This window comes from Macadamia integrifolia, unplaced genomic scaffold (genome assembly GCF_013358625.1).
Source record: "Macadamia integrifolia cultivar HAES 741 unplaced genomic scaffold, SCU_Mint_v3 scaffold1310, whole genome shotgun sequence".
In the NCBI taxonomy this organism is placed as follows: domain Eukaryota; kingdom Viridiplantae; phylum Streptophyta; class Magnoliopsida; order Proteales; family Proteaceae; genus Macadamia; species Macadamia integrifolia.
This window is the reverse complement of record NW_024868155.1, coordinates 35,887-55,475: the sequence shown is the minus strand read 5'-3', so window position 1 is coordinate 55,475 and position 19,589 is coordinate 35,887. Positions and strand designations below refer to the sequence as shown.

Below are 19,589 nucleotides of genomic sequence, written 5' to 3'. Positions count from 1 at the left end.
ATGTGGTTGCTTGCCTATCCTAAACATGTTAAACTCAACAGTTTGGTTACCAAAAGATAATCTTAGGAAACCATTCCGGTAGTTGATTAATGCATTACTGGTAGCCAAAAATGGTCTTCCTAGAATTATTGGGATCTCATCCTTGGTTGAGAAGGGCTTGGTATCTAACACAATGAAATCAACAGGAAAAATAAATTCCCCCACCTTTAGTAAGACATCCTCAACCATCCCTTTAGGAATTTTAACAGACCTATCTGCCAACTAAAGAGTAGTTCCAATGGCTTTCAATTCTCCCAATCCAAGTTGCTTGTAGACATGGTAAGGTAAAAGATTCACACTTGCGCCAAGGTCAAGTAAGGCATGCTCAATGTAGGTGTTGCCTATGACACAAGATATGGTAGGGCTCCCTGGATCCTTATACTTAGCTGCTATAGACTGAGTAATTATGGAACTAATGTTACCTGCCAAGAACGCCTTTTTGGGTACACTAGTGATACGTTTGTGAGTACACAAATCTTTCAGTACCTTTGCATAGGCAGGGATCTGGGATATGGCATCCAAAAGGGGGATGTTCACTTCTACCTTTTTGAAGACTTCTAAAATTTTATCCATGGAAGCAGTCTTCCTTTTGTTTACCAAGCGATTAGGAAATGGGACAGGATGAACATAAGGACTGTTAGGGATTTGCCCCTATTCAGAAGAATCAATTTTGGTTTCCTCAACTAAATCATCTTTAGTTTCAGAAAAATCTTTAGGTTCATCAGACGAACCTGAAACAAGAGGCACACTTGTGTCCTCAACGGAAGGAGAGTTAACATGAGTAATAGATGAGGAAGATTTAGGAACGCTCTGTTGGTACTCTCTACCACTCCTAAGGGCATAAACAACATTACATTGGTTAGAGGGCCCTTGTTGGGTCTGACCTTGTACTATATTCAGTGGTGCATTAGTTGATGTTTGTGAACTAACAGGCTGATGATACCTAGGGTTAGGCTCTGGTTGACTGGGTAAAGTTCCTTTCTCCCTCTCACGCATAATTGAGACAATTTGAGTGAGTTCTCTCGTAAGATTTTGATGGCTTGTCATGAGGAGGGCCATATTTTTTTTCAAGTCACTTATTCTACTTGCCTCTTCAGTGTTGGTAAACCCAGGGGGTTGCTGATAAGATGATAGGAGAGGGGCCCTAGGAAAACTAGCCTGAGGTCCTACATTTGACCTAGGTAAAGTATTTTGAGAAAAATATTGTTGTGCAAAGGGAGGCCTTTGGAGTCCAGGTTGACCTTGATTATGGAAATTGGAAGGCCCTTGTTTGGTTGCCCTGATTCCAAGAGAAATTTGGGTGATTTCTCCATCCTGGATTGTAGGTGTTACTATATGGATTATTCTGGTATAAGGCATTAACACTATCATTAGAAGTGCCCCCAGAGGTGTTGGGGCATTCTTCTATGACATGTCCAGGGGACTGGCACCAAGCACAAATCTTAACCAAATTGACTGATGATGGCTCTCTAGGAACAATAGCTCTTAGGAACAATAGTCTCAATTCTCTGGATTAGGCTATCCAAATGGGCTTCCTTGGCTACTATCCCATCCACAAAATATCCTTTTTCTCCTATGGTTCTTTCACTCTCTTGGGTTGATTTCCACTCACGAGTTTTGTCAGCTAAGTCAAGTAAGAATTCCCATGCCTTTCCTTCATCTGTAAAGGATGTGAATCCCTCAGGATACATAGACTCTATCATTTGTTTAGTTGGGTAATCAATTCCCTCATAAATTATTTGACATAAATGCCATAGGTCTAGGCCATGGTGAGGGCATTCTTGGAGTAGATCCTTGAATCTCTCTATAAGTTTGGAAAATGACCCACTAGGCTTTTGCCTAAACTGAAGGATATCACTTCTAAGCTTATTGGTCTTATGAGTTGGGAAAAACTTCTTAAGGAAGACAACTGTGAACTGTTCCCATGAGGTTATGGAATTTGTGGGTAACCCATATAACCACTTCTTAGCTTGGTTTTTCAATACAAAAATGATAAACCTAAGCTTAACAGCATCATCAGAAAGCTGTTGGATCTTAATTAGAACACATACCTCTTCAAATTCCCTTAGAAATAGGTATGCATCCTCAGAGGTCAACCCATGGAAGTGGGGCAACATAGTGATGTATTGAGATTTGAGTTCAAAATTATTGCCCTGGGCTTGTGGTAGAACTATGCAGGAAGGTTGGGCTGTTCTAGCAGGGTAGAACCTATCTTTCAGAGATTTAGGTGAAGGGTTTTGCTGTTGGTCTCCCATATTGAAGGGTTTTAAAGAGAGCAAACGTATAGGGTCACTACTTGTTGGATCTCTTCTTTCTAACCGATTCTTAGTATTACGTACCCACCTAACACTCATGCAACAGAAAACTACCCACAACTAGAGTAAGACAAGCACAAAAGAATGGATAGCAAAAACTTTTTTTTTTATGATTTTTTAATGATTTGTTTTTTATTTTTTTGATTTTTTTTGTTTTTCTTTTAGAGCTTACCGGCAGGGATTTGGGGTTGCTCAGGTCAATTCCTAAGGTATTGCTACAGGGTGAAACCTATCTGTATCATACTGTAAGGCATGGCGACCTCCACTGATACAACTATTATTGCAAGTTGTTCTTCTCAGGAATTCAATAAAAGAAAAAGAAAAACAAAAAAAAGCAAACAAAGCACTCTGATTTACCAAAAGAAAGTGAAAAATAACATGGAATTGTTTCCCCGGCAACGGCGCCAAAAACTTGTTTGAGATTTTAAATGTAACCGCAAGCGTATGGATCAGTGTACCTACGGGTCAAACTCAGGGAGAGCAGCCACTTTATTTTTTTTTCTTTTCATAATGCAAAAGTGAACCTATTAATGGTTGTGATCTAATTCTAATTGCCATCCTAAACATATGTATCTAAAATAACATCCTAACCATTCGTCATCTAAGAATTTAAAGACACAAGCCACGCAATTAAAATTAAATAAATAAATAAGTGAAAATAAACAACCCACGCAATTAAAAATAAAGAAAAAAAAATTGCTGAAATAAAAATAAAGTAAAAGAAAGGGGAGAAAACTAGAGAGAGACTCACAGGTAGGTTTCTCTACTTAGCCCGAGGGATGCATCATAATATGAGCTTCCCTACTTGACCAGAGAGGCACTCTTACAAGGGTTACTCTACTTGATTTTAGAGAAAGGGAGACAATTAAAATAAAAGCAATAAATTGATGGTTCTATGGCTAGGAGGGGCAAAGCCAACACATACACTAACCATGAACCTTGGGGGAAAGGGATAGCAATAATGTAACGACTGAAATTAAAATCCTAAATTAAGAAAGAAAGGGTAGTCAGAAGAGGGAATGAGAGGGGGGAGAGAAGACTATTGAGGGAGTCTACTTACATGAACTTCAACCCTTAAACTGAAAACTTGATCGATTTGAGATACTACCAGTACTAAAAACCAGATCTAGAATAAACCAAATCTGAAATTTCTAGTACTAGAGAAAACAAATCTGAAGAAAAAAATTGAACTTGAAAGACATGCTTCATAGCTTGTTCTTGTCACCTAGAACTAAGCCTAGAACTAGAACTTGAAAATTACAACTTCAATTACTTAAATAATAAAAATAAAAGACTGAATCAAAATAAAAAGTGCTTGCATTAATTGAATAAAAGAACTTACAATCATGTTTAAAGCATAAACCTAGAACTAGAGATAGAGAATGAGAAAACTAGAGAAAGAGATAGAGAAGAAAAAAAAAAACCCTAGAAGAAGAATGAATTAGAGAGGAAGAGAGGGACAATTTTTTAGAGTTTCGTGGACTCCCTTTTATAGGGAATAGGAGAGAGAGAAGGACGTCCAAGGGTGGATCCCCTTGGACGATTTTGTGGTGAGGTGGAGGAGAGAGAAGAGAGAAAACGTGTGGAGAGATCTCCCACGATTTTCTTACCTTTTTTCCCTATTTTTTTTCTCTTTTTTCTATTTTTCTCTCTCTTCTTGCACAAGAAACCCCCCTTGGCCGATTTTCCTTGCTTGGATTTGGACAATATTCTATTTTAAATGGAAAATTCCATCCATGCCCTTGTCTTTTCTTTTCCTTTTTTTTCTTCTTTCCTATTTTTTGTCTTTATTTTCTCTCTCTTCTTCAAACTTGCGTACAACTATCTTGGCTGACCTCCTTTGAGTGATGAGTAGGAGAGAGAAAATATTCTAAAACAAACCTCAACAAAATAGCAGCTAAGAGGTTCGAACTTGAGACCTCCTAATAAGGAAGAGATTTTGCACACCACAACTCACCAACTACGCTAGGTAGTTGTTGTTACCAAAAACGAATCTTCACTTAAGGATGTGATCCATTGATCCTTGTTGGTATTTGAAATATTCCTTATACCCTAGGGACAACTGCAGACGGGCTGGTTCTGCATCTCGGTTCAGTTCTGTTCTATTATTCTTTTTCTTACCCGAAAAGAATAATCACTGGTATGGTTGACCAAACGAATGTGTACTTTTAATTGAACACATCCATCTTGCTCAGAATTTTGTCCTCTTCGTAACCATGAAAAGAAATAGGACCTCTTTACGTGTAAAATTGGAGATATAGTACCCGATAGTCCTTAAGGCATTGAAAGTATAAAACCTGCAAAAAGAGAGTAAAACCCAAGGTAGCTCCATTCTAAATATGTAAAATGCATGATTCACTACCCTAGATTTCGCACATAAATGTGCTCATCAACACATGACACACCCCTCCCTCATGAAAGAGAAAGAGAGGAGAGAGGACGAGATGCAAGTCCTTCCCCCCCCCAAAAGGGGAAGAGAGAAGATAATCTCATCTCTGGCCGCTACCCTCACACCTTCGCAATGTAGGGGACAAACATCTTGGGACAATTTGTTCTTAGAAAAGGAAGCATGGATTTCTTTATAGTGGTGATCGACTACTTTACGAAGTGGATCGAAGCTCACGAACTGGCTCGAATAAAAGAAGAAAATATAGAGAGATTCATTCTAGATGATGTGAGCTATTGGTTCGGTGTGCCCAAGATTTTGCTGACGGATAATGGGAAGCAGGTCAATAACGCAGCATTCAAATGGTTCTCCGAAAAGTACCACATTGAGTTTCACAACACCTCCATAGCCTACCCTCAGTTGAATGGGCAAGTAGAAGTGTCAAACAGAACCATCTTGGATGGGCTAAAGAGACGGCTAGAACTAGAGAGGAAAAGGTGGCGACCGAGCTACTAAGCATGCTTTAGGTCTAACGTACAACATAGAATCATTTTCTCTAATTGAAATCTTAATAGGATTGCACAAGGCCCACAAATTCAATGAAAACACTAATAAAGAAGGGTTGCACGCCAACCTAGAGTTTCTCAATGAGGTTTGAGAAAAGGCTGCAATGAAGAATGGGAGGTACAAATAAAGGATTGAATGACTTTACAAATTCAAAGGTAAAGAAAGAGACCTTCCAACTAGGAGACCTAGTCCTCAGAAGAATAAGGCCTCCGATCCATGAAACATGGGCAAGTTGAGCGCAAACTGGGAAGGACCTTATATAGTCTCCAAAGTCATATGTGCAGGAATTTATCACTTGCAGACTCTGGAGGGTGAGCCCTACAAGAGCATGAAATTGGAAGAACCTTAAGAAACACTACCAGTAGTCCACTACAGGTGACTGGTTGGGTAAAGAACTACTTATATTCAATTCACTAGTTATTTTACTTTACTTTTCTTTTCATTAGTTTCAAGTTACTTTACTCCAATCTAATAGTGGTTTTTTGCTTTAGTTATTAATATAATCTCAGAATTTCTGCTCCCTCATTCTGGTATCAATCATTCTAATTAAGACCAACTATGAGTTGGAAAACAAGCCCGATTGATACCAGTCAACAAACCCAAATACAAACCTTGAGTTGGCAAACAAGCCTAAGCTATGCTGATCGACAAACCCAAAGACCAACCCTATGTTGGCCACCTCGGGTTGGCAAATAATCCCAATCCATACCATTCAGAAAAACATTAAAACCAACCTTGAGTTGGAAAAGAAACCTGATCCGTATTAATTGGCAAAACGTCAAGACCAACCTTGAATTGGCAAACAAGCTCGATCCATACTAATCGACCAAAATTAATCGTTGAAGACTTGCAAAAACTTGAAGATGCTTCAGCGTTTAGCTTAAAGAACTTTTCATTAATGAAATCTAGGGGGAAAATTACAAGAGATAAAACAAGGGTCAAGCCTCACTCGACTCTACCCCATCCTTTTCTTTGCTCTACTCTTCCTTAATAGGATAGGCATCCAGGATCCAGGCCACCTTAGCATGATGTTCCTCCTCCTCTATCTCCATCAAGGTAAGGATGTTGGCAAGTGTGAATGGATGGAAGTTGAAAGTCGGATGCTTGGTCAGAATATAGTCTTGACTTTCGGGGGGCCCCATAGATATAGGCATCCAAGTGACAGGAAGAAACATAAATTTTGAACTCGTTCAAAGTTTTGTGTAGTCCCCATCACTTAGACCCACATGACTAACATTTAAGACTTGTGCTCCTCTTGATGGCGAGCTTGGGTGGAGCTCAAATTGGCCTGAGTGCTCGAAAGTGACCCAAGATGCCCCTTCTTCTTACCTTCCCAAATGGTACTTTTTGATCTCGTGAGCCTCTATGGCCATAGAGAACTATGCCTAAAAAATCAACACCTGCTCCTGAGCAACCAAATGGGAATTCTTGATCGACTCACTTTTAACAGTCATCTTCCTCTATTGTTCGAATAAGGAGGCAATCTCCCTATCCTTCATCGCAGTGGAAGCTTGATGCACCCCTACCTCATCTAGTTAACCTCTCCACCTGATCGTAGGCCTCAGTGGAATAGGATGTGGCTGAAATAAGCAAAAGGAGTTAGAAACTGAATTTGAGTACTGATGCGGTAAAATTTGACTGGATGATCTTCCCTGCTGTTCCTAGTGCTTTAGCCGACCTGCACAAAAGAGATGACAGGGGAGAGCTAGGCTAACCCGACAGGGGACTCTCCGATGCATAAGTCAGATCTTTCCACAGCAGATGCTCAAGAGAGCTTTTTCAGTAAAAGAAGTGATTGATCCCCCATATTGGGGATTACCTTGATATTTATAGGCTACTGATGGAGAGAGAAGGAGGGGCGTTTGTAGAGAGTTCTGTTTAGGCGTAGAGTCCTTGAGGGGAGTGGCTCTGTGATTCTGGAAATATTCTAGGTTCCAGGGCATGTTCTATGAATATTCCCCTTTGATCTCGGAGGTGCAAGTCGTGAGAGGGGTGGATGCCTCTGATGACGTGTAGTGGATAGAGTCCTGCCCCCGTGATCAGGGATCACGTCCCTTAAATGTAGGAGTGGATGTGTGTATGTTTTTGGGTGCCTTACTTGACTGTTCCAAGCTGAGGTGATAGGTCGGTCGAGCCAAGGTGATTACTCGGCATGAGGAGAGGCCGAGGTGGCTGCTCGGCATAAGGAGAGGCCGAGGTGGCTACTCAAAACAAGGAGAGGCCGAGGTGGCTGGTCTGCAAGAGGAGAGGCCAAGGTGGCTGGTCGGCACGTGGAGAGGCTGAGGTAGCTGGTCTACACGAGGAGAGGCCCAGGGGGTTGCTCGACATGAGGAGAGGTCGAGGTGCCTACTCTGCATGAGGAGAGGCTGAGGTGGTTGGTCGGCACAAGGAGAGGTCAAGGTGGCTGGTCGACATGAGGAGAGGCTAAGGTGGCTGGTATGCACGAGGAGAGACTGAAGTGGCTGCTCGGTATGAGGAGAGGCCGAGGTGGCTGCTCGGCATGAGGAGAGGCCAAGGTGGCTGCTCGGCATGAGAAGAGGCCAAGGTGCCAGGTCAGTCTTCTGTTTAAGTTTGTATACACGCTTCAGCCATGCTGAGGAAGGGGACATATTTTACCTCATCACCAGCCCCCCTGCTCTAGTAGTTCAGATCAATCTGCTAGAGCATTTAATTCAACCTCGACTTTCGTATGATGTGTGTTGTCTATTCAGTGTGAAACACGTTGCTTCAGTTTCTCAGTTGAGGCTGCTCAACGGTTCAAAGGCATGGCTGTCGCTTGTTCAAAGGTGGAGGAGGCAAAGTGCCTTCATGGGGAGCCGCATAAGATCACAGGCCAACTGGAGGTTGAGAAGAAAATGGCTCGATCTGAGGAGGTCTGTGCCAATGATGTCGAGTTGATAACTGGAGAGCTGGAACAGGAGGTTGCTAAGCAAGTCAATGCTAACAACAACTTGATAAAGGAGAATGATGCTCTTTAGGATGAGTTATCTGAGACTTAGGGCGCTCGCAAGAAGAAGGAGGAGCTCGCAGCTAGGGTTGGTGAGCTAGAAAGGCAACACCAGGCTGAGCTGGAGGCCAATGAGGTGGCTGAACCCCTAGGCCTATCAGAAGTGGTTGGCTGACATTAACATTGCTTCGTTTCAGGTCAGCTCAGACGGTGCCATCCAGTTCATCTTGAGTAAGATGCTAGGCTACAATCTGACGGACTATGAGTAGCGTGTTCTTGCCCCTACTACTTTGGTATAGCTCGGTGGCTCGATCGGCATTGGTGAAGAGGTGACTTGACTCGAAGGACAGCCAAGTGAAGAGCTAGGCCCGTGGATTAGCCCCCGAGATTAGCCTTGTATATATATATATTTTTTTATGTAGATGTCTCCTTCGGCAGCGATGTACTTTTGAGGGCTTTTTTTCCCTTTTTTGATGAATGGAAAATTTATTTTGATGTCTTCATCTCTCAGCATTCTTGTGCTTCTTTCTTTATTTCTTGTACTTCGAGCGCGGCTCGAAATGAGTAACTATTGGAAGAATAAGGACTAGTATAGCTGCCTAAGTGTGGCTCTGTTCCCTAGCTGAGCTCGGAATTGATCTTTCATAGCTAGCTTATGAGCTCTTGAGGTGCCAAGCCTGGGCCTAGCCAAGGGAGTGCCGAGCTGGGGGCTCGATCTTAGAGAATGCCGAGGTTGGGCTCAGTCTTAGAGGGTGCCGAGCTTGGGCTTGATCTTTTGAGGTGCCAAACCTAGGTTTGGTCTTGGTAGTGCCGAGCTGGGGCTCAATCTTTTGAGGTGCCTTGAATTAAGGTCTTTTGTAGTGTCGAGTTGGAGCTAGGGCTTGCATGCTTTAGTGCATAAGGTCTTGAGGTGCTGAGCCGTGCTCGGGCTTGTATGCCTTAATGCGTAAGGTCTTAAGTTGCCAAACTAGGGTCTGATCTTGATAGTGCCGAGCTTGAGCTCGGTCTTAGATGCTGTTAAGCTGGAGTTCGGTCTTAGATGCTACCAAGCTGTATCTCGGTCTTAGATGCTGCAGAGCTGTAGCCCGGTCTTTATGCCTTAGTTGTTAAGGTCTTTGAGTTGCCAAACTAGGGTCTGGTCTTGATAGTGCCGAGCTTGAGCTAGGTCTTAGATGCTATCGAGCTGGAGTTCGGTCTTAGATGCTGTTGAGTTGGAGTTCGGTCTTAGATGTTGTTCGAGTTGTAGCCCGGTCTTTATGCCTTAGTTGTTAAGGTCTTTGAGTTACCAAACTAGGGTCTGGTCTTGATAGTGCCAAGCTTGAGCTCGGTCTTAGTTGCTACCGAGCTGGAGCTCGGTCTTAGATGTTACCGAGCTATAGCTCGGTCTTAGATGCTACCGAGCTGGAGTTCGGTCTTAGATGCTGTCGAGCTGGAGCTTGGTCTTAGATGCTGCCAAGCTATAGCCTAGTCTTAGATGCTACCGAGTTGTAGCCCGATCTTAGATGCTACTGAGATGGAGCTTGGTCTTAGATGCTACCAAGCTGTATCCTAGTCTTAGATGCTACCTAGCTGTATCCTGGTCTTAGATGCTGCCGAGCAGTAGCCTGGTCTTAGATGCTACCGAGCTGTAGCCCGGTCTTAGACGCTAAGAAGAGCCAGATATTTGGGAGAAGCTTCATAATATATTGATGTGTGGTATGCACTTGGGACAAATACATTGCTTCAAAATAGAATCTAATCCGCTCCTTGAATAAAATTGAATAACTGAGATATGGAAGCTAAGGTGCTGACAATATAAAACCTACAAGACTAACACCCAATCGATGGGATTTCAATGCAATCTACTGATAAAACTGTCTACTGGTAAATTTTTTTGAGATTTTCAACATTCCATGCCCTTGGTATAGCTGTAGCCCCTTGAGTCTACAAGTGGTAAGTACCAAGGCGCACCACTTTGGAGACTATGTAAAGGCCTTCCCAGTTCGCGCTTAGTTTGCCTTCACTTCTTGGGTTCGCTATAGCTACTTTCCTGAGGACCAAGTCACCAACTATGTATCTCCGCGGTTTGATCCTTCGGCTGTGATACTGCCAAACTTTTTGTTTGTAGGTTTCAATTCGCACAGGTGCTTCTTCCTGAACTTCATCTATGAAGTCGATGTTCGCTTGGAGCCTGGCTTCATTCTATGAAGCTTCGAACACCGCAGATCGAAACAAGGCTTGGGTTACCTCCACAGGGGTTAACGCTTCAGTCCTGTATGCCAATCAGAATGGTGCCTCTTTTGTGGGGGTTTGAGCTGAGGTGCGATATGCCCAAAGTACACTGAGTAGCTGGTCTGCCTAGTTCTTCTTCTCCCGGTCCAGCCTCTTCTTTATTCCATCTAGGAGTATATGGTTGGCTTTTTCTCCTGACCACTTGATTGCGGGTGTGCTACAGCAGTGTTTTAGAAATCAATGTTAAAGTTACTACAGAAGAGCCTGAATTTCCGATTATTGAATTGTCGACCATTATCTGTGACCAGTACCTTTGGGATACCATAGCGGTATATGCGTCGTCCCTCACGCTGTTCAGTGATTTTAGCTAGGAGTTTGTCAACCTCATCGTTGATGATAGTATTCCGCTCAGTCGTGAAGTTCCTACGGTTCTGTTGGATAGGCTTGAAGCTAGGGTTAATGTCTAGACTGTGCTCGACTATGGCCCTGGAGATGCTGGGCATATCAGAAGCCTTCCATGTGAAAATATCAGAGTTTTCATCGATGAAGTTCAAAATCTCGTCGCGGCCCTAGGAGCTCAGTGATGCTCCGAGTTGAACTGTTCTTGATGGGTTGGCCTCAGTGATTGGGACAATAAGCAGCTGTTCTACTGGCTCAGCTCGGGTCAGGAGGTTTTCATCTCGGTAATCAAAAATTTCTACCATACATGTTAGGCCCGAGCATGGTTTCTTGACAGATTTTATGAAGTTGGCATAGCATTCCCGAGATTCATTCTGGATGGACTTGCATTCCCCGACTCCATTGCTAGTGGGGAATTTGACTTTCATGTGCTTAATGGACACAATCATCCCAAGGCCATTGAGACCAAGTCGGCCAAGGATTGCATTGTAGGGTGAGGCAATCTTGGCAACGATAAAAGAAACCATGGTCATGGCGGTCTGAGCTCCCTATCCGATGGTTATGGGAAAGTCTACAACTACTTCCAGCTCTGCTAGTGTGCCTTAAAATCCGTACAAGGGTTCTGGAGCTGGCTTTAGGGTCCTAGTGCTAAGCCCTAGTTTTATGAAGGCTTCGTAGGACATGAGATCAACAGAGGCTCCTGTGTCCACTAGGACCCTATGAAAGGGGTGGTTGGCCACCACTAATTGAACTAAGATAGCATCGTTTGAGGCCAATTCAACTCTTCCAGATCTCTATTAGAGAACGTAATGAGTGGATCCATTCTGGGGGCTTTGACAGGCTGGTCTGTGATGCATACGAACCACGCGTGTGCTTTGGATTTTCTAACTGATTCCACCGTGGGTCTATCTATGACTGTTAGAATGGCTAGACCCACTGGCTGGTTACTGTATGCATCATCTCGATCTGTGGCTAGTTCTTTCGGTGGCTCAGCCCTATCTCGGCTTGACCCTGCATCATCTCTCCTCGGCTCGAGCCAGTTCCCTCTATATTTTTTCTTCAAATACTTGTTAAGGTATCCAGCCTTGATGGGCTCATCAATTTCCATTTTCAAAGACTTACAGTCCTCACTGTCATGCCCATGATCACGGTGGTATCGGTAGTACCGGTTGGGGTTCCTCTCCTCTGATTTAGCCATCATTGGCCTGGGCCAGCGAAAATACTTCTGATCCTGGATCTCTGAGTGCAGGTTTGTTCAGGAATGATCAAGTTCATATCGCTAGGGTTCATCAGTGTCAACCGACCGATATATTCTATTCTTCTTCGGCTCGTGGGAATCATCCCTAGGCCTCAGAGTCCTTTTCTTCTCCTTCTCTGACTGATCACCCCTACAGCTGTCCCTCTGGCGGCCAGGACTTCCTCCATGTTGGCGCATTGATTGCATCATCTTAACAGCTCGGGCAATGTTTCTGACAAGCTAAGGGCCAGAGACTTGACCAGATCAAGGTGCATTACCCCATTGCACAATGTGCTATACGCCACTCCTTCCGGTAGGTTTTTTACCTCCAGTGTTGCCTTGGTGAATCGGGCAAGGAACTCTCTTATAGCCTCTCTTGCTCCCTGCCTCATGTTCATCACGTTTTGCATAGTTTGCTTCTGCTTCATACTTTCTTGAAAACGTGTGAGGAACGCTCTTGTCAGCTCTTCATAGCTATGGATGGACCATGGCCGTAAGTTCGACATCCATACCAGCACTGCTCCTTTTAATGAGGCTGTGAAGGCTCGGCAGAGAATGGCATCTGACCTACCACGAACCGTCATGGTTGAGCTATAATACAATAGATGATCATAGGGATCTGTGGTGCCATCATATCATGGGTATCACAAAATTTGGGGGCAACTCGACGTATATCAGTTCATCGAATAGTGCATTATGGGCCGGAGTTACAGTTATGTCGGCCGAGTGCCTTTGCCTCTGCATTCCTTCTACTCGCTCAGTGAGGCACTGGAGGCGGCTCTCCAGGTCCTCCCTTCTCTCCTCAGCTCAGAGATCCAGGGATCAACGTGCCCTTTCACCTCTTCTAGGGCTACTTCCTCGGCCTCGGTGACCACCAGACCGATCCTAACCTTACCTTGATGCGCCTCTGGTCGGCCTGATAGGCGAGTCCTGACCCCCATAGGGCTGATCTCGTTGAGCTGTCCTCTGAGAGTTTTCACGTTCTTCTCTGTGCGGATGCACGCCTCTAGTGAGTCTTTGAGGCGACAGTTGGCGTCTTCCTACTCGGGGTGGGGATCTATGGAAATCATATGTCTCTGGGCACTGATGACGCGCGGAATGATGAGCTCTCCCATTCTGGGCAGGAATGGGACCTTACCTGTGCCCCCCGATAGGAGAGCGGGGTGGTACCAAGTGAATAGTGCGTGACATTCTGGCTGACCCCCTCTTTACTATTTATTGAGGGGTGACACTATTGTCAGGAGATTCGTCATTGAGTTATCTGCCTGAAACAGGCCTAGGCGATTGAGCTGAATTAGTTTGTGGCACTAGAAGTGCCAAGCCGAACTGACATATGAAGTCCCGCACTAGTACGTTTGTCGCTAACACCTGTAGCTGCAGGCTCTGCATTTTCTCTTCCATGTTCGGATGAGTTACCCAAGATGATGGGACATGACGAGATAGCTGAGGGTTTTGCTCGCGTTGATCCCCCTCTCCCTGGGCAACTTGCCCATTAGGCCTGGTTTGCTGGGGTCCTCGTGGAGGGGTCTCTAGTGGGACATTCTCCTGCTCTGCCATTGGTGGTGAATGGGGATGTCCAAGTGGTAACTCGTTGGTGGATCTTAGTCGTGTTTTCATAGAAGAAATGACCTTCTCACTCCTTAATTGCATTAGTCCAAGGTGACTTTTTGTAACTATTTCCCACAGACGACGCCAATCTGATGTGGTAAAAATTGACCGGATGATCTTCCCTGCTGTTCCTGGTACTTTAGCCGACCTGCACAGAAGAGATGACAGGGGAGAGCTAGGCTGACTCGATAGGGGAGTCTCTGATGCCTAAGTCAGATCTTTCCACAGTAGATGCTCAAGAGAGCTTTTCCAGTAAAAGAAGTGATTGATCCCCCATGATGGAGGCTTACCTTGATATTTATAGGCTGCTGATGGAGAGAGAAGGGGCATTTGTGGAGAGTCCTGTTTAGGCGTAGAGTCCTTGAGGGGAGTGGCTCTGTGATTCTGGGAATATTCTGGGTTCCAGGGCTTATTCTGGGAATATTCTCCTTTGATCTCAGAGGTGCAAGTCGTGAGAGGGGTGGATGCCTCTGATGACGTGTAGTGGATAGAGTCCTGCCCCCGTGATCAGGGGCACGTCCCTTGAATGTAGGAGTGGATGTGTGCACGTTTCTGGGTGCCTTACTTAACTGTGCCGAGCCGAGGTGACAGGTTGGCCGAGCTAAGGTGATTGCTCCGCATGAGGAGAGGTCGAGGTGGCTGCTTGAGACGAGGAGAGGTCGAGGTGGCTACTCGGCACGAGGAGAGGCCAAGGTGGCTGGTCTGCACGAGGAGAGGCTGAGGTGGTTGCTCGGCATGAGGAGAGGCTGAGGTGGCTGCTCTGCACAAGGAGAGGCAGAGGTGGCTGCTCGACACGAGGAGAGGCCGAGGTGGCTACTCGGCACAAGGAGTGGCCAAGGTGGCTGCTCGGCACGAGGAGAGGCTGAGGTGGCTACTCAGCACGAAAGGCCAAGGTGGCTGGTCTCCACGAGGAGAGGTCGAAGTGGCTGCTCTGCATAAGGAGAGGTCGAGGTGGCTGCTCGGCATGAGGAGAGGCCGAGGTGGCTGCTCGCACGAGGAGAGGCCGAGGTAGCTGCTCGCACGAGGAGAGGCCAAGGTGGCCGGTCAGTCTTCTGTTCAGGTTCGCATACTCGCTTTAGCTGTGCTGAGGAAGGGGACATATTTTGCCTCATCAAGTATAAAATTCAAAAGAATAAAAAAAGAGGTGCAAGGCTCACCCAAGCAATAATTGCTCTTCCATTTCGGCCGTGCATGGTCATCTCGTTGATGATCGCACAGTTATAAGGATAGGGACATGTGTGAGCCTAGATGATGGCCATAAAATTCTCACCAAAGACTAAGCAATCGTCGAACGGAATGATTCTCGTTCGATCGTCGTCATCAAGGGCTGCCAAGTTGCTCCTAGTGTCAGCAGGCTCCACTAGTTCGGCCTCCTCAGTTATGAGCACCTACCCACCTTAGGGAAATATTCCCTTTAATAGCAACCTCCTAAATGGATCACTCAGATCTCGTGGCACGATGCGAAGATTCACGAAGGAGCATAGACCGCTCCTGTTGAGGTACCATTATCCCCATCGTTACATCTGGGGCAACCAATAGAGTCGTAATAGCTTCGCCCTTCCACTTTCCACCATGATGTTTGGGGCATCCTATAGAGTGGTGGTAACCTCAGCCCTTCTCCTCTTGCGGCATCTCTCTAGAGGACTTGTAGCAGCCTCAACCTCCTTCTCCCTCTACACTTCTTCCCTATGATCGTTCTAGGCTTTATGAATGGCGAAGGCCATCTGCAGCGATTGACGACTGAGTGACATTGCAACGTAAAATCCAATTTAGTTAACCTGCCCAAAAGGGAAAAGGGCAAACTCTGATTAAGGTTAATCACTATGCATAAGGCATGCCGAGCAAGAAAGTTCTCATCACTTAGCTCGACAATATTGATGAAGTGGCCCGTGTTCTTGTAGCTTTTGAAGAGTTTTCTCATCTGGGGTTGAGAGTGCAAGACGAACGCTCATCGACGCTATAACAGGCTCATACTAGCTATTGCCAACCAGCAAACCTTCAAATCCTTATGTGAATAAGAACTTGTTCTTCCATCCTTTGATAGAAGAAGGGTTCTCCTCCACAAACTCTACTTTGGCACACTGACTCAAATCGTACCAACCAAGGCGCTCGTTTAAAGAGTTTATATGAAAGCATGCTAGGAATAGGCAAAAGGATGTTGATCGGTCAATCCCGCTCATAAGGGCACAAAACCATAATAGGGTTCGCTAGCTATTTGGAAGGAGCTGAGGAGGGCTAATGCCAAAATAGGCAAAGACCTCACTTACAAGGGAATGAACATTGAATTGGAGCTCGGCCCTAAAGAACTCCTCATAAAAACATAACTCATCACCAAGCAGTAAACAGGATGACTCATTCAAAGAAGAGACTCATCGAGTGATTGAGTCAGGGATGTGGTAGGTCAACCTAATCATGGCTAAGTTTCCCTCATCCAAATGTCTATGGAAGTTCAAAGCCTGAAATCCAAGGCCCATGGGGTGGTAAAGACAGGGACGATTCGCCTAGGAGCATCAAGAACCAATAAACTAGGCCTCACCACTGCTGAAAGAGCCCTGACCGGATTGACCGTGGCGGTAGGCCCAGAATCGCCTTCCAGAGAACCCTTCACTAAAGAACTAGCAATGACGGAGAATCTCTCTCTGTTAATGACAAAAATATCTTCAATCTCTGCCACTAGGTCTCTATTAGAAGGCACTAATGGTAGGAAGAAGATAACTGAAAAGTGAAGAGAAACAAACTAGAAAGGCTGTGGAAAGAAGGCTTATTTTTAACCAAATCAAGTCTAGCAAGGAGAGTCAGATTCTACGACATTGATGATGGTCCTAGGCACGAGAAAAATGAACCAAAGAAGCCAATGATGAAGGCTCGGAGGAGAGTTACAGGAAGAAGAGAACCCTCATGATTGAAGAATAAGAGTAAAGGAAGAAGATGAACATGATGGATGGTTAAAAAGACATATCCACCCCCAAGCGAATGGGGACATTTAATGCTGAGACATGAATCGGCACTCCTCATGGATAGTCGTGAGAATTGAACCAGCCAAATGCACTGGTTCAGCTCCTCAAGTGCTCAACTGGAAATGAAAAATGTGGTGCAACCCCATTCATCAACTTGTCAAAACTGCATCTTTCAATCCTGAAAAGGCTGCTACTGCCTGAGCACGTGTCCCAGAAAACCCACGAAGCATTAATGACAAGGAAAAACAAGGTTCAAAAACCCAAAGGGCACATCATCAAGGCGGTTGTTCTTCCCTTAGAAGACATTGTTCAATCACATCAGAACCATGAAAAGGTGATCCCGCTAGGCAAGGAGCTGTGTCCACCAATCTCAAACCTAGAGTTGGACCGAGTGGATTAAAGCGATGGGAACTATGTATGTGTTGGAGTGGACTACTCCAATCAACCACAAGTAGCTCGTTTGGAGTGGGAGCCATTTTGCTATGAAAATGTCCTCACCACTAATAGCATGCCATGTGGACTCAGTGGAACGAAGTGAGATCAAGCCCAATAGGCCTCGGTTCAAGGCAGGTCAATCGATCTGGGTGTGCTCAAACTACTTTCTTGATCGATGCCCGATATCTAGGTCAGATATAGTGCGATCGATGTACATTCTTGGTTGGACTAATTACCAATCGACTAATTTGTGCTTGTATATGATAGGTACCATACGTGAACGACTGAGCCATATTCGAAGTACAACTGGGGCTCCAGATAGGACAATATATGAGCTACGACCAGTGGTAGGACTATAACTGTCACGCCCCACCTTCACTTGTGAAGGCCGGTGATTTGGAGATGATCTCATATCCAAGAATCCAACCAGGATCTCCGATGTAGTACTTTAAGATCACAAATTTATGAAATGAACTGAAATCCATAAGTATTCCAATAGACAATAAGATAATACCAGTGGCGTACTTCTACTAATACTTAATATATTTACATAAAAAACATTCAAACCTGCCTTATCATAATTATAAGTAATTACCCATCAGGGTTACAACCATTATATACAAAAAAGAATCAAAGTAGAAAATGATAACATCATCTTCAAGGTGCCCCATAGGCACAGTCCTCACAAACACAACCCTGTTTATGCTCGACCAACTCCTTATCCCACAAATCTCCATAGAGAGTTGGAGTCTCCACTAATACTTGAGTCACCTCCTAAAAAGCACACAACAAATGGGGTGAGCTTCTATGAAGCCCAGTGATGGATGGAAATGTAAACAAGCACAACAAGTATGAAAGCAACAACAAATATCAAAAAGATTAAATGAATGTAATGACATGATCCATGATTATTATCACATAAGCCTAGTTAACATATTGAGTCAAGATGGGGTCTTAGTGCACATCCCTGGTTTCAGTATTCACCATCGGCCACTTAGCGATACAAGCTAGTTGTGAGTTAGGAACATATCGGTTCCTACAATACGTATTTCGGTACCCGTATGCCCCTATTAATAATCTCAAGTAAACCACAACACCAAAAACTACCTCAGCCACGAAGGGTTTGTCACGATACCGAAAACAACCTTAGCCACATCGAACAGGTGGGATTAGCCAATACCTTTCTCCTATTGGCAAGGGGATGTAATGTCACACCTTGCTCCCACTAGGATACCAACGATGAGAATAAAATGATTACCTATCTTATATCTCTACCAGGATCTTTGATAGTAGTACTTTAACATCACAATCACAACATTACTGAACCATCTAAAATCATAGCAGCGGAATACATCATACATGAAATTGAATTAACACACGCATAGCCAGAATCTTCTCCCCTATTCTTCTCCTTCTCTTTCTATTCTTCTCTCCCTTTCCAATGTTGAGTTCGGGTGAGAATCCCAGTCGGTGGGCCTGGACAGAGACCAATTAAGGTCTTAGAAGTCACCAGATTTAGGCTGCCGGATTGACACTGTCCCAGCGGTAGGACTACTACTGGCGACTTATGTTACAACCGTGCCCTAACCCGGTAAAATTTGGACTTTTATGATAAATCTCAAACTAGAGATACAGAGTAACAACGGGTTTTGTCTCACGGTAGCTCATTGCAAAAGGGGAAGGAATGATCCCAACTACCAGTGTATTTCATTTCAATCCAACTGGAGAGGATTCAGACCTTCTGAACCCAAGTGGTATGTAAATTCACACCCTACATTCGAGTCCCAAAACGTACTAAAATTGCCAAAAGACCATGCTCATAACCTAGGAAACTCCCTATGAAATGACCAAGAGGGGACAACAAGCAGTCAAGGCACAAAACTGCCTTAACCACTGGAAACAAGGCCACTGGAAACTCTGACGATCCTGAATCCGGTGGCCCATTATGCTACTGGTTGGGTTCCGATGCCCATGGGCCCCATTACCAGCATCATGACCAGCCTCGGATGGCCTCCCACACTCCATCACACCTTCCCCATGACTTGTACACCTAATGAGTCTAAGGAGGTGGACCCATGTGTCCCGAATGATGACTTAACTTACTTGAACTGGACAAGTGCCAATCAAACAGACCCTAGAGTCTTCACTTACTATAAATAGGATAAGTGAGCTCATTTCTCACTTCTTACTTGTCCAAAATGTGGGAGAGGGAGAAAAGAGAGGAGAGAGGCCGGGTGAGCTCCTATAATACTTTTGACCAAATGTGAAGTTAGGGTTTAACCATTCAATTTCTGTATCTCATGAATGGCTCATTGGAATTGGGAGTACTTTGGCTTAGAAGAGAGGTAGGAAGGCCCCTACAAATTCCATGGAACGAATCCTGACAATCGGGCCCGAGCCGGAGAACCCCCAATTTTCTTGGCACCTTTCTAGCAATCCATGAGAAACAACCACCAGAAATACTTAGGTAGGATCCGGTACCGTATTT

At 44.6% G+C, this 19,589-nt stretch overlaps 1 protein-coding gene and 1 non-coding gene across 2 annotated transcripts; both read left to right on the top strand.

Annotated features, from left to right (window-relative positions):
- Nucleotides 1-1,800: 1,800 nt before the first annotated feature.
- LOC122063404 lies at nucleotides 1,801-1,907 on the top strand. The gene has a single exon (XR_006135324.1). It is a non-coding gene; the product is annotated as a small nucleolar RNA R71 (small nucleolar RNA).
- A 3,016-nt stretch (nucleotides 1,908-4,923) lies between these two features.
- Nucleotides 4,924-8,285, top strand: LOC122063400. Its single transcript, XM_042627109.1, has 2 exons — nucleotides 4,924-5,172; nucleotides 8,019-8,285. Exons 1-2 carry the CDS (start codon nucleotides 4,924-4,926, stop codon nucleotides 8,283-8,285), a joined length of 516 nt encoding a protein of 171 aa, XP_042483043.1.
- The last annotated feature ends 11,304 nt before the right edge of the window (nucleotides 8,286-19,589 follow it).

Excerpts from the sequence above, each read along its gene's own strand:
- LOC122063400 (XM_042627109.1), top strand. The coding sequence starts at position 4,924 with ATGGATTTCTTTATAGTGGTGATCGACTACTTTACGAAGTGGATCGAA. Across the intron at positions 5,173-8,018 it reads ACCCTCAGTTGAATGGGCAA|TGTGAAACACGTTGCTTCAG; the intron begins GTAGAAGTGTCA and ends TTGTCTATTCAG.